The sequence below is a fragment of the Callithrix jacchus genome, chromosome 4 (assembly GCF_049354715.1).
Source record: "Callithrix jacchus isolate 240 chromosome 4, calJac240_pri, whole genome shotgun sequence".
NCBI classification, from domain to species: Eukaryota; Metazoa; Chordata; class Mammalia; order Primates; family Cebidae; genus Callithrix; species Callithrix jacchus.
In genome coordinates, this window is record NC_133505.1 from 159,167,948 (window position 1) to 159,183,398 (window position 15,451).

The following is a 15,451-nucleotide window of genomic DNA, read 5'->3' on the forward strand; positions in this document are numbered from 1 at the left end:
AACCAGAGTTAGTCTTAAAGTTTTTCAATGAGGTAAGGCAAATATCATTTATTTATTAAAAACAAAAATGTATTTTGCTATGTAAAATAACATTTTTTTTTCATTTTTAGAATGCACCACAAATGTAAGTAAAGCAAACATAATATTTTAATATGTTACATTTTTTTCTTATATCGTTCTGATAAAGGGAGACTCAGTGATTAATTTTTTAGTTTTATTTAAATTAATCTGTTATCAACAAAAAGTATTTACTGACATTTATTAAGTGCCACAATGTATCAGATGCAAATTGCTCTGAACATCTTTTTAAAATCTTAGCTACGCATTTCCAATGGGAATTGTAAAAAGGCAGGTAACAGCATTTAATAAACTTAAAACTTCTATAAAATGTGGTTAAATGCATCCTTATTATATTGAAGCAGTCCAGGTAGAAATGAAGATTTATTGAACCATTTCTGGAGCCACCGTGTTGCGAAGATCCATTACAATACAGAGAAAAGATGTTAAAAAAAAAAAAAGAAGCCCAAAACACTGACCTTGTGTTCTGACAATTTTTCTTCTGCTTCATGACTACAAGAAGTCTTCAACAAAGAAAACTCAGATAATTTCTTTTCTGTATCATTCATCAATTCAATAACCTCTTCCCTTGATTTCTGGTAATCTTGCCATTGAGCTGCGCATCTTGAAAGAGTCCAACAGAAATCGATAAGTAACATGACATCACGTATTTCTACATGAAACTCTAGTGTCAGTATGTCTAACGATACTTAAGAGAGAAGAATGAATTTACGTACTAATGTATGTCATTTGTGTATTACTACCTTTTGTGTGGAAATTCATTTCACTGAAATATAAAACACAAAACATCCTGAAATACCTCTGCAAGATATCCACTTGGGCACAAGAGTCTTGGCTCATCCTCTGGCTCCTGAGTTCCAGAGAAGCCATTTTCTGTACTAGGTCTTCTTTGCCGGTTGGCTTGATGAGTGGGTCCAGGGTGGCTACCAGGCCGTGGAGCTCCTCCAGGTTACTGTGGAACTGATCCTCTGTGCTGAAAAACTCCATGTGGCTTTTGAGATTTTCCTCTGCACTCTCCACATCTAGGCCATTGCCTGCCAGCTGTAACATTTCTTGGGCATCCTCAAGCCAGTCATTAGCTGCTTGAAATACCTGATAATACCTTTGACACTGGCTATATATTTCAGTCAAGGTAGCCTGAAAAACAGCAGTTGCAAACATAATCAACTTCCCTTTGCAACGTGTTTGCAGGAAAGGGTTTCAATCATTCATTTGTTTCCCAGTCCTCAGTCTCATGGGTGCATCTGTTTAAGTGAATTGGTAAGTTCACTTAAATTTTTGTGGTGCCATCATTATCCCTGATTTTTCTGTATGCTATTCTTACTATAATTTTGTTATTGCCATTAAATTAAATATTAAGAAGAGAAATGAGATAGAAATTTATGTCAGTATCTTCACTAGTTTTAAACTTCCCTCTCTGAGAAATAATATAATGCTTGGTAGTAAGTGGCAGAATGAATGTTTACCAAAGTGCAAGCATGTCTCAGTTGGTTAGAAATATAACAACATGGCCAGGTGTGGTGGCTCATGACTGTAATCTCAGCATTTTGGGAGGCCGAGGGAGGCAGATCACTTGAGAGGAGGCCAGGAGTTTGAGACCAGCCTGGCCAACATGGTGAAACCCGGTCTCTCCTAAAAATACCAAAATTAGCTGAGCATAGTGGTGCATGCCTGTAAATCCAACTACTTGGGAGGCTGGGGCACTCGAATTGCTTGAACCTGAAAGGCGGAGGTTGTAGTGAGCCAAGATCATTTCTCTGCACTCCAGACTCTGTCTCAATTAAAAAAAAAGAAAAGAAAAGAAAGAAAAAGAAAAAAAAAGAAATATAACAACACCAAACTTCCAAACTGGCAATTACCAGACCACGTAGTAATTTCTGGAAGTGAAACAGTAACCTGTGAGTCTTGTTTAGAGACTAAAATAGAAAAGTTGTAAAGTTTAAGTCTGGAAGGCTGGTCCATTCAATTCCAGAAGGGAAGGAAACACTCTAACCACCCATCAATGACTGGACACAGTAAGCTGCAACTGTGCAGGCAAAGATGCATAGAAATGGTAAAGAAAGTACTCATAAGATTAGCACCAGCTAAAGAAAGAACAGGGGCAGCAAAGCATAGAATCAGTGGAGGAAATAAGAAATGCCCCAGGAAGCATGACATTTAGTTATGTGGACCAAGAGAATCAATAAGACAGCATGGCAAAAGTAGAGTCATCTTAATAGATTTAAGATTTTGGTTCAAAACTCATCAGAAGAAGCAAGCTTACCTGACAAATGTTTTTCAAGAATGAAAATTTCTGCTAACTTCTGTTCTTACTCTACATTCTAGATTCTATATCTCTATTTATATGGACAGCTCTAGAAAACTAGTTTAAAATTTGTTTTAAACAATAGCCTTGAATCAACATGAAAAGGTTAACGTGTACTATAGTTTAAAAATTCAAAATTTTGGCCGGGCACGGTGGCTGAAGCCTGTAATCCCAGCACTTTGGGAGGCCGAGGCGGGTGGATCACGAGGTCAACAGATCAAGACCATCCTGGTCAACATGGTGAAACCCCGTCTCTACTAAAAATTACAAAAAATTAGCTGGGCACGGTGGTGCGTGCCTGTAATCCCAGCTACTCAGGAGGCTGAGGCAGGAGAATTGCCTGAACCCAGGGGGCGGAGGTTGCAGTGAGCCGAGATCGCGCCATTGCACTCCAGCCTGGGTAACAAGAGCAAAACTCCATCTCAAAAAAAAAAAAAAAAAAAAAAAAAAAAAAAAAAAAAAAAAATTCAAAATTTTACATGAAGTTTATTATGATTTTATCCAAATATTAAAAGTTTTACTATGTGAAGAACTAACCTTAATCTCTGCAGAAAATAAAGTTAAATGAGAGCTAAGATTCATCTGAGTTTACTTTGCATCAGACGTAATGCTAAGAAGATAAACCTAATGAAAGAAGCATTAATATCCCTCTTCTACAAGGAGGAACAGAGCTTCAAAGATGTCGTTTCCCTGAGATCAAATAGCTGCTATTAAAACTTAGATGCACCTTCTCCCAGGCTTTAGCTACTGCATTATCCTGAGGAAAGCTATCTTTTACCTAAAGGCGTGGCTGACATCTCCTAGAATCAGAAAAACTGAAGACAGAGATGGAGAAAAGAAGCCAGGAAATTAAAGGAAGTAATCCTCCAGGCACTATTTTTCTCTTCTTATTTTTGAATGCACAGAACTCGCAAGCCCCAGAGCAAGCCGTAATTAGGCCAATCTGGGAAGTTTTATACACGCTCCTGTTTCTTTTTGTTATCCCCAAGTCAAGTACTTATGAGTATTCTAGTCTTTCTTCTGTTGTGCTATTAGGAAGCAAGAGAAAGACAGCACTCATCCCCACAGAAGGGAGGAAGAGATGGGGCAACTAATGGGATACCCCACAAGAAAGTGGCTTACTAGCAAGGTCGGGACTGCATTGTCCATCTGCCTCTCTCCATTTAGACTCTTCATCTAGCACTGATTTTAGAAATACCAGGCTTCGCCTTGTTTACAAAGGGCATCACTAATTATTCACTGTTAATTGTACTATCGATGTACTGATATATAATATTAATTATGTTACTAATACCATTTATCATCTCTTTCAAGATGAGAGATCACTGAGGCATCACCATTATAAGCAAAGTGCAGTCCAGATGGAAACCACATAAAATGAATACCATACACATAAACAATTGAAATAACCTGGCTGGGTGTGGTGGCTCCCGCCTATAATCCCAGCACTTTGGGAGGCCAGGGAGGGTGGATCACTTGAGGTCAGGAGTTCAAGACCAGCCTGGCCAACATGGTGAAACCCCATCTCTACTAACAATACAAAAATTAGCTGAGCATGGTGGCAAACGCCTGTAATCCCAGCTACTTGGGAGGCAGAGGTTGCAGTGAGCCAAGATTACACCACTGCACTCCAGCCTGGGCGACAGAGGAAAACTCTGTCTCAAAAAAAGAAAAAAAGGACACAACAAAACAAAAACACAATTAAAATACCATTGAAGACACTGCTGAAGAGGCTTCTGTGTAGTATTTAGAAAGAAATATTTAAAGAAGCAATTCCAACCAAGCAAACAAATTTCTTGTACCTGTTTACAAATAAGCAGAGTAGAAAAAGAGAAGTGAAGTCCTATTACACTCACCTGTCTGGTGCGCAAGGCTTCCTGAATGTCTCCATCTAGCTCTGAGAGCTCAGCGAGGCTGTGTTCTAAATCCACGGAAATCAGTTCCTTGGCTTTTGTGAACTTCTCCTTTTCCTTGTGACTCAGTGCATTCATGATTCTCAAGCTGGACTGGACCTCTTCCTGATGAATTTGGATCTTTCTGATTTCCTCTTGGATATCCTGCAGGTTGAGGTCTAGGGACAGTGGCCCACTGAGTTCTGCCTTCACTCTCCTCAGCCAGTCCAGGGAGTGGCTCATCTCAGTCTGGAAGTCTATACTCTGCACCATTCGGCTCTCACATTCTGTCACCGTCTCACCAATGGCAGAAGTCAACAGTTTTAACTCCTCCTGCCAGGACTGGATCTGATTCCTGGCTTTCTCATAAGCCAAGGGGTCAAGGTGTGGGGCAAGATCTTCAAGATGTATGGCTACTCGTTTCAGTAGAATCCCTGAGTCCTGGAGACTGCCTGCCAGGGAGTGATACATTTTGAGCTTCTCCTCAGCAGGCAGTGTTTCCTCATTCACTTTGGACTGCTCTTCTTTTACAGACTTCAGTTGTCTCTCTAGCTGTCGGCACATCTTCTCGTGTTCTTGGTAAGCACTGGTGGTGTCTTCTAATAAGCTAACTCTTTGTTCTGCTTGTCGCTTCAACCTGTGATACAAGGTGACAAGGTGCAGCATCTTGTCTGGTTGCCAAGGCTGACCTGTGCTGCGAAAACCTTCTTTTTTCTGATTCAGTTCATCCACTGCCTCCCCAAGACCCACCACTTCGTCCAAAATGGCTCTGCAACCATCTTGCAGAGATGAAGCCTCCTCAACGGCCAGGTCAGTGGGAACTTTGCTCAGCCCCAAGAATTGGGCTTCAAGTTCACTCAGAGACTGGGTGGTCAACTCAATCAGGGAAGCATATTCCTTCCGAGCAAGAATTGCTTCCTGGACTTTATAGAACTTGTCTTTAGCCAAGGCAACAATTACATTAAATTGTTGGGGCAAAGCATTTAGCTTTTCACTGAGGTAGGAATGATCGACTTCATTCAGCGATGGTAATATGGTCTGCCCAGTTCTCTGCAGCGTCAGTAGAAGATTTTCGTATTCTGGAGATTGTTCAAGAATGTGCTGGTATTTGGCCAGTTGTGTATGAAGCTCAGCACTCTCATTCATTAGGTTGATTTCAGGAAATGTAACAATATCTGCCTGTTTTAGCCAGTGGCAAGCTTTATCAAAATCTTCCTTAAAATGCTTCCTAGAAACTAAATTCTTCTCTAGTTCCTGTAACCGGTGACTGCACTTCTGTAGAACACTGTCATAGACACTCTGCAATTCCTGAAGCTTCCCGAGCACTTCACCCTTTTCCTGCTCTGTGACTCCTTTCATTAACTCACGACCCTGGGCCCAGAGTCCAGTGACTTCGTTTTGGTAAGTCTTAAGGCTGGCTTGTGCACTCTTACAGGTTTTGACTTGTTTGTTCACATCATCTGGTAACAGACAGATGTGTTCACGGAACATTATCTTTCGCTCATGTTGCTGAATTTGGCTGGTGGCCTGGAACACTGCCATGAGAAACTGGGTTTTCTCAGACAAGGCTTTATTTAAGTACTTTCTTCGCTGGCCCACTAAGTCACTGAGACAATTCACATGTCTTTGTGCATCAGAGAGAGCCTTCTGGATGACCTGTCGCTCATTGAGACCAAGATCCGCCATCACCCTGTCTGCGTCCTTTATGAGCGATTTTAGGAGCATCTGCTTGGCCTCCAGTTCACTGCAAATGGCCAGGTGATCCATGAGAAGATTCTGAGCCATCTCTGGAGGAGGGCTCTGCTTAAGGGCCTCAGTGATGCTGGGTTGTTGCTCTTCTGCCCACTCCATTAGCTCCTGAAATCTGGACTGCACCACATTTAACTCCTCCAAGTTGGTGACGGACACTTGAATTTTCCTTTTAATTAGGTCCTCAAGCTGAAACCAACGTTGCTCTAAATGACTCGTCTGTTCTTTGACTAATTCCTTGTCATCTAAATTCAGATGCTCTATCATTTTCTGCTTTCGATCTTTCAGATCTTCAATAGCATGCTTTCTCTCCTGCAATGCCAATGCTAACTTTTTCAGAGCTTCCAGATGGACAGCTGTACTCTCTGCATCAGATCTGAAAATACATAAAAATGTGTAAGAGCAAATTAGCTTTAGTCAACATCGATGTTTGTTCATACTATGCTGTTACATTTCACCTTTTTCTTTTTGGAGACCGAGTTTTGCTCTTGTTGTCCAGGCTGGCGTGTAATGCCGTGATCTCATCTCACTGCAACCTCTGCCTCCCAGGTTCAAACAAGTCTCCTGCCTCAACCTCCCAAGTAGCTGAGATTACAAGCATGCACCACCATGCCCAGCTAATTTTGTATTTTTAGTAGAGACAGAGTTTCTCCATGTTGGTCAGGCTGGTCTTGAACTCCTGAGCTCAGGTGATCCACCCACCTCAGCCTCCCAAAGTGCTGGGATTACAGGCATGAGCCACTACTCCAAGCTGAAACTTCACCATTTTCTTTAAGTTGATCTTCTGAGTTTAGAATAATTGGGAGTAGCTCAATTCATGGTTTATTGACTGAAGTGCTATAATTAAGGCATACAAGTTTCATCAGATATCAATACTAGAAGTTGAATCAAATCAAGTTGCCTACTTCTTTCTAGCTGATATTGCCTTCTAATCAAATCAGAATATGTTTTTATCTTCCTCTGGCTCTTATCAACTGAGCAGAATCTATATGGTAACAGGATTCCTGGATGGTTTGGGTAATGTTAAACAGTGAGAGGCACTGATCTACCATATTCTAGAAAATGATACTGAAAGAAACTAACATGTGATGCATGATTTATGTGCTTTCTTTTGTGAAGAGGGTCCAACAAACAATATAGTGCTAGGTAGTACAATCTGTAAGGTATAGCCAGCAGCTCTAATGGCTACTTAATTGTGTACTTGGATATTTTCTGCTTATCAATAGAAATCCTTAGTAATAAGTGTGAAATGCAAAGAATTCTCATTCCTTTGATTATGAAGCACACAGAAAAAAATGGAATCTTACAGTCTTTTTTTTTTTTTGAGATGGAGTTTCACTCTTATTGCCCAGGCTGGAGTGCAGTAGTGCCATCTCAGCTCATTGCAACCTCTGCCACCTAGGTTCAAGTGATTCTCCTGCTTCAGCCTCCTGAATAGCTGGGATTATGGGCATGTGCCACCACGCCGAGCTAATCTTGTATTTTTAGTAGAGATGGGGTTTCTCCATGTTGGTCAGGCTGGTCTTGAACTCCCAATCTCAGGTGATCTGCCCACTTTGGCCTCCCAAAGTGCTAGGATTATAGGCCTGAGCCACTGCATCTAGCCTTATAGTCTTCTTTATGTACTAAATGATCAGTTCTGAAGTATGAGAAGCAGGGTTAGGGGGCAGTATAAGGAGTTCTGTTTGGGGCACAGTAAGTCTCAGGTACATGTGGGCCTACTGTAAGATAGAAATATGAGTTGTTAATGTTGCCTGGATTTATCTCAAAGATTAGTAAAATGTTAAGTATGAAGGAAAAGCAAACAAATCAGAAAATGATATACCAAAATATACCCCCAAAATCCCCACTGTGATTTCATGATATCTAGAACAATGTTTGCAGTTTTTATTGCTGTAAACTAGTAAATTGGTGCACAAGAAGTGTAGATTTTAACAATTATAGTGATCAAAAGAATGAAATGGTTTCATATAATGACCTGGTGTGAGTATGTGTATTCTTATTTTTCAAAGAACCAAATCATGAGTGAACTCCTGTTTACAATTGCTACAAAGAGAATAAAATACCTAGGAATACAACTAACAAGGGATGTGAAGAACCTCTTCAAGGAAAACCACAAACCACAGCTCAAGGAAATAAGAGAGGACACAAACATATGGAAAAACATTCCATGCTCATGGTTAGAAAGAATCAATATCATGAAGGCCATACTGCCCAAAGTAATTTATAGATTAAACACTATCCCCATCAAGCTACCATTGACTTTCTTCACAGAATTGGAAAAAAATCACCTTAAACTTTATATGAAACAAAGAAAGCCAAGAAAATCCTAAGCAAAAAAAAAAAAAAAAGAAAAAAAAAAAACAGAGCTGGAGGCATCATGCTACCTGACTTCAAATTATACTATAAGGCTACAGTAATTAAAACAGCATGGTACAGTACCAAAACAGAGATATAGACCAGAGGAACAGAACAGAGGCCTCAGAAGTAATGCCACACATCTACAACCATCTGATCTTTGACAAACCTGACTAAAACAAGCAAGGGGGAAAGCATGCCCTATTTAGTAAAAGCTGTTGGGAAAACTGGCTAGCCATATGCAGAAAGCTGAAACTGGATCTTTTCCTTATACCTTATACAAAAATTAACTCAAAATGGATTAAAGATTTAAACATAAAACCTAACACCATAAAAACCCTAGAAGAAAACCTAGGCAATACCATTCAGGACATAGGCATAGGCAAGGACTTCATGACTAAAACACCAAAAGCAATGGAAATGAAAGCCAAAATAGACAAATGAGATCTAATTAAACTTAATAGCTTCTGCACAGAATAAGAAAATATAATTAGAGTGAACCAGCAACCAACAGAATGGGAAAAAGCTTTTGCAATCTACCCATCTGACAAAGGGCTAATAACCAGAATCTACAAAGAAGTTAAACAAGTTTACAAGAAACAACCAACCCACCCCATCAAAAAGTGGGTGAAGGATAGATATGAACAGACACTTTTCAAAAGAAGACATTTATGTGACCAACAAACATATGAAAAAAAGCTCATCATCACTGGTCATTAGAGAAATGAAAATCAAAACCACATTGAGATATCATCTCATACCAGTTAGAATGGTGATCATTAAAAAATCTGGAGACAACAGATGCTGGAAAGGATGTGGAGAAATAGGAACACTTTTACACATTGGAGGGGGTGTACATTAGTTCAACCATTGTGGAAGACAGTGTGGCAATTCCTCAAGGATCTAGAACCATAAATACCATTTGACCCAGCAATCCCATTACTGGGTATATACCCAAAGGATTATAAATCGTTCTCTTATAAAGACACATGCACATGTATGTTTATTGTGGCACTGTTCACAATAGCAAAGACTTGGAACCAACCCAAATGCCCACCAATGAAAGACTAGATAAAGAAAATGTTGCACATATACACCATGGAATATTATGCAGACATAAAAAAGTATGAGTTAATGTCCTTTGCAGGGACATGGATGAAGCCAGAAACCATCATTCTCAGCAAACTGATACAAGAACAGAGAACCAAACACCGCATGTTCTCACTCATAAGTGGGTGTTGAACAACGAAAACACATGGACACAGGGAGGGGAACATCATACATGGGGGCCTGTCAGTGGGTGAGAGGGCTAGGGGAGGGATAGCAGGGGGTGGGGAGACTGGGAAGGGATAACATCAGGAGAAATACCTAATGTAGATGACGAGGGGATGGATACAGCAAACCACCTTGGCAGGTGTATACCTATGTAACAAACCTGCACTATCTGCACATGTACCCCAGAACTTAAAGAATAATTAAAAAAAGGAAAGTTAAGAGGGGGTCCATCACTACAAAATCACAAAAGACACAAGTTAACTGAAATTGAATTGTTCACTAATTTCTAGACTCTTACAAGAAAAAAACCTGACTGAATTACATAGAATGCATTCATTACTTTACAGACTTGACAAGAAACCTACAAGAAACCTAGGGAGCATTTAGGTTCAACAAGGATTCATTTCATGAATTCACAGATGATATCCCATAACTTGTATTTAAGCAAAATTAGAAATATTTTTAGAATATTCTTTGAGGTCACAGAGAAAATGGTGCCATTTTCAAACATTTCTCTTTTACCTACTGGTTAAATTAATATTGAACTAGGAAATCCATGACTCTATATCCATACGAAAACATTAGGTTCATAATGACATTTTACTTACCAATATTAATAATAATAAACAATAGATGTTATACCTAAGACATTTTAATTTTCTTTTTTTTTTTTTTTCTTGAGACAGGTCTTGCTCTGTAACCCAGGCTGGAGTGCAGTGGTACAATCTCGGCTCACTGCAGCCTCCTCCCCCAGGGTTCAAGTGATTCTCCTGCCTTAGCCTCCCAAGTAGCTGGGATTACAGGCAGGCACTACCACACCCAGCTAATTTTTGTATGTTTAGTAGAGATGGGGTTTCACCATTTTGTCCATTTGGTCTCGAACTCCTGACCTCAAGTGATCCACAAGCCTTGGTCTCCCAAAGTGCTAAGATTACAGGCATGAACCACTGCACCTGGCCACATTTCAAATTTTTATGGCAATTAGGAAATATCTGGCTTAGCATTTTAATGACCCATGGGAGAATTTCTGTTACCTCGCCAAGTTATCCCATTCTGTAGTAAATTTTTCTAGGAACGCTTCAACGACATTCATACAGTCATGGTAATTTCTTGTTCTCTGAAGATCCTCTTCCCTTTGCAAGCACAGATTGTTAGACTGATGGCACAGATCGAGCCACTGATCATTTAAATGATTTATTTCCTTGTGTTCAGGTGACTCCTCCTTCTCTGTTAACTTATTCACCTTTTCTATTATAGTGTTCACGGATGCCTGTTTGCTCTGTAGTTTCTTAACAAAATCCTAAAGGATAACAGCAACAAAAAAATAGGTAATGTGTAAAGAAATCCCCAAATAAATACAGAGAGGAACACAGACATAAGACTTTAAACACTGTTTCTTAATATGAAAAAACTGAAGAATGTACAATAAGTCTTGGGAAACAAAGAGAAAATCTAAAAATCACCATAGCTGTTTATGAACATAAATTCCCAAAAATCAGGGTAGCTGCGATATATTCTTTTATTGTACTATTTCGAGAGGCGTAAAGAAAAACTAATAAATGTGAAACATTATAGTCATTAATGAAAAAAGTCATTATCTTACCTTGAAGTGCGGCCTTAGTTTTCTAAAAATTTTTAAAGAGTTCATGCTTTTCCAAATGTATTCTTAAACTAAAAGTGGCTTTGTTCTCAAGATATTGGGACGTTAGGATATTTCCTAGAGCTGTTGAGCCCTGGGTCTGTCAGGTTCTATATCTGCTCCGTAAACACGATTGACTTGTTTCCTTACCTAAATATCCTGCGACTAAGAATGCCTAACTTTCTGGGAATGCAGCCTAGCAGGTCTCAGCCTCATATTATCCAGTCCCTATCCAAGATGGAGTTGCTCTAGTTTGAACGCCTCTGACAGAAACCTTCCAAATGTAAGAGACAAGACAAAATAGCTTGGGTCACCAGGTGGGCAGTGGTGCTATGGACAAAGCTGGGGAAGGCTGGAGTCCATTCACACACTGGAAAGACAATGGTTTAGGTTCACCTACTCCCTGCACGTACAGCAATAAGAAATCTCTCTCTCAGATACCATCTCTGCCAGCCCAACACCTGACCAGAGGATCATTTCTTTGGATAGTGGTTCCTCCAGGGGTTTGGTTCATGGGCTTCCACACTCTCCCTCTGCTCCCTCTCATTTCCATTTACTTCTCCCCCCTCCCACTACCCAAAAAATCTCTTAAATCCCCTGACTGATGATATATGAAATTTTGTCCTTAAAACTAGGTTCAATAGCAATTAAAACGTTAATAAAACCACAGTATCATCTTGAATGTTTTAAGTATGTGCATACCTAAAACAGATATGACAAAATATTAGCATTGTTTATTATCTCTGAATAGCAGCATCACTGATGATTTAAATGTGCTTCTTAATACATTTCTGTATTTTCTAAGCCTTTTATAATAAAACTTCTCTTATAACATACATTTTAAAAAATTAAATTTCTAGGATGGCTAACAAATTTTTTTAAACAAGAGTTCATGCTTTTGAGAAAAAAGAAATCGAATTTATTATCCCTATTCCCTTTTTTCCATACTTGCAAACAGTACTCCAGTAGACAATATATTATTATTGACCCATAAACACAGAGAAAAAATAAATCTTAAAGTTTATTAAAAAAAGGATCCAACTTCCAATCAAGTGAATACACTTATAATTTTCTTTTTTCTTTCTTTTTTTTGTTTGTTTGTTGAGACAGAGTCTCAACTCTGTGGCCCGGGCTGGAGCGGAGGGGCATGATCACGGCTCATTACAACCTCCACTTCCCAAGCTCAAGTGATTCTCATGCCTCAGCCTCCCAAGTAGCTGGGATTATAGGTGTGTGCCATGGAAGGCTAATTTTTGTATTTTTAGCAGAGAGGGGGTCTCACCATGTTGGCCAGGCTGGTCTCAAACTCCTGGCTTCAAGTGATCTGCCCACCTCAGCTTCCCAAAGTGCTGGGATTACAGGCATGAGCCACCACACCTGGCCACAATTTTCTATATATTTGAAATTATTTAAATTATATATAAATATATAATATAAACTGTATATTATACTTTAAATTAATTACATATTGACAAAATATATAATTAATGAATTGATAAGCTTATAGTCCTACAGCTTTAGCATAATATGGTGATAAAAAACTAAAAAATCATAATGTTTCATGTTTGCTTAGTCTCAGAGTCTTCTGACTAAGCAGTCTACTCTGTGGACTAAATCACACCTGCTTTTTCTCAGGAACTACGTAGAGGATGAATGTCTTCTGATGCAAGTGGCCATCTGAAGCTTCAATAATATATTTGAATGCTTACTTTATAATCTGTTTTCCCTGGCACCAAATAAAGTTTGTTCAGATTTGCGCTTCCTTAAAGCAGCAGTCCCCAAACATTTTGGCACTAGGGATGGGTTTTGTGGAAGACAATTTTTCCATGAACGGGCTGGTTTCAGGATGAAGCTGTTCTACCTCAAATCATCAGACGTTAGTTAGATTATTGTAAAGAGCGCACAACATAGATCCCTTGCATGCGCAGTTCACAATAGGGTTTGTGCTTCTGTGGGAATGTGATGCAGCCTCTGATCTGACAGGAGGCGGAGCTCAGGCAGTAAGGCTTGCTCAGCTCCCACTGTGCCGCCAGGTTCCTAACAGGCCATGGACCAGAACTGGTTCATAACCTGGGGGTTGGACACCCCTGTCTTAAACTTAAAGAGTTGTATTAATATCTAAGGATTGACAGACACCCAGGCATATTGAAGTGAATACACTGAACACATTTCAACTTTCTACTCTGTTGGCTTCTTTTATCTCCCCTGGGTACAAATTAATTCCCACCTTAACTTGGGAAACCATGTTCTGTGCAATATTCAGCTCCAGTTCAGAGTGCCTCCTCTTCATGTTCTGCAGCTGTTGATCAGCATCTTGCAGGTAAATCCAGAGCTCAGCCTTCAGGTGCTTGATCTCTTCCCAACCCTGAGTTAAGTTCTGGGCCTGGACAAGCCTTTGTTCAATCTTGAGGAAACAGAGATAAAAGTTCGCAACCACACATGAAAACAATTACGGTTAATGAATCAGAGATGCAATTCTCTAGCTCTTCTGTGTGCTCCTCTGACACACATACACACACAAGCACAAACACACACACACACAATACATAAATCTGAAAAGTACTTATTTGTTTGCTTCAGGAAAAGCAGATTTTCTTTTATATTTAGGATTTCTAAGGACTTTAAATGCCTACAAGTTATGCTATATGGTTTTAATCAGTGTTGTGAAACTTGAAGTCTAAAGCTGCTCTGATGGTGTTTTGCATTGGGCATTTCAGTAGATTCATCTGACTCATCAATTTGGTGTTGGGGTTAACTAGAAAAGACTTCCGTTGTTCTCTACTGCACATTTGTTCATCTTTCTTACAACAACCTGAATTATAATGTTTTGGCTCTATCTTTAGATCTGCTTCACTGGTTTTTGAAGGTGTGTAATTTGTTTCAATAAGTCATTTCTGTAAGAAATAAATGGGTTATGTTGGCTAGTGCAGTGGCTCGTGTCTGTAATCCTAGCACTTTGGGAGGCCAAGGCAGGTAGATTGCTTGAGCTCAGGAGTTCAAGTCCCACCTGGGCAACATGGTGAAACCCTTTCTCTACTAAAATACCAAAAAAGTAGCTAGGCGTGGTGGTGTGCACCTAGCTGGAGTAGTCCCAGCTACTCGGGAGGCTGAGGCATGAGAATTGCTTGAACCTGGGAGGCAGAGGTGGCAGTGAGCAGAAATTGCACCAGTGCACTCCAGCCTGGGCAACAGAGGGAGACTCTGTCTCAAAGAAAAAAAAAAAAAGTAAAATAAAATAAATGAATGGGTTACATCATCTTTTGTAAGAATTTAAAAACAGATTTGTTTTGATAATATTAGAGAGAAAAACCTTATTATTTTGACATTTTTTCCTGTGAATTATTTTTCTATTCTGTCAATATTTAATAAATTAAATACCAAAACTAATTCTTATTTTTCTTTTAAACTCAAATGTGGGCCAGGTGTGGTGGCTCATGCCTGTAATCCAGTACTTTGGTAGGCCAAGGTGGGAAGATTGCTTGAGCTTGGGAGCTCGAGACCAGCCTGGACAACATAGCAAAACCCTGTTTCTACAAAAGATATAAAAATTAGCTGGGCGTAGTGGTGCATGCCTATAGTCCCAGCTATTTGGCAGGCGGAGGTGGAATGATCACCTGAGCCCAAAAGGTTGAGGCTTCAGTCAGTGGTGATGGAGCCACTGCACTCCAGCCTGGGTGGAAGATTGTGACCCAAAACAAACAAACAAAAACAAACAAACAAACAAACAAACAAACAAACCCAAATGTGTTTCATTGAAGACTTTAAGGCTGCAGAGGCAGTAGATGTGAATACATGGCTCCAGTGCTGCCATCTGTCGGTGTGGACTGGTACTGCTAGCTCATCATAGCCCAGACAGTTTCAAAATCTTTCTGAACACCACGCTCTACCAATGAACTGGAAGGATTATGATAGGGGGCATGCTCTTTGGCATCCTTGATATAATAAAGAAAGGGTCAAGAGCCCCTTTCATATTAAGTATTGCCTAAAGAAAAAGGTGGAAAAGGAGAAAAGAACAAAAAAAAGGTGCAGCAAAATAGGAAAAGAGAATGGTAATTAAGAAGAAGAAAAAAAAAGGTGCTAATGGGCAGTGAATTAATGAGTCTAAGTGATTCAGTCCCCACCTGGTGTCATCAATGTCAGGATGTGCTTAATTTT

The 15,451-nt window shown here is 39.7% G+C and overlaps 1 protein-coding gene across 33 annotated transcripts in view; it reads right to left on the bottom strand.

Annotated features, from left to right (window-relative positions):
* SYNE1 (spectrin repeat containing nuclear envelope protein 1) overlaps nt 1-15,451 on the bottom strand; it is a 518,696-nt gene that overhangs the window by 204,933 nt on the left and 298,312 nt on the right. For all 33 annotated transcript variants that reach the window (XM_078370315.1, XM_035297742.3, XM_035297743.3 and 30 more), the window contains 5 exons: nt 13,524-13,700; nt 10,692-10,957; nt 4,240-6,400; nt 878-1,215; nt 537-681 (listed from right to left, as the gene is read on the bottom strand). In XM_078370315.1, coding sequence (XP_078226441.1) covers nt 537-681; nt 878-1,215; nt 4,240-6,400; nt 10,692-10,957; nt 13,524-13,700 — 3,087 coding nt within the window. The remainder of the gene's footprint in view (nt 1-536; nt 682-877; nt 1,216-4,239; nt 6,401-10,691; nt 10,958-13,523; nt 13,701-15,451) is intronic.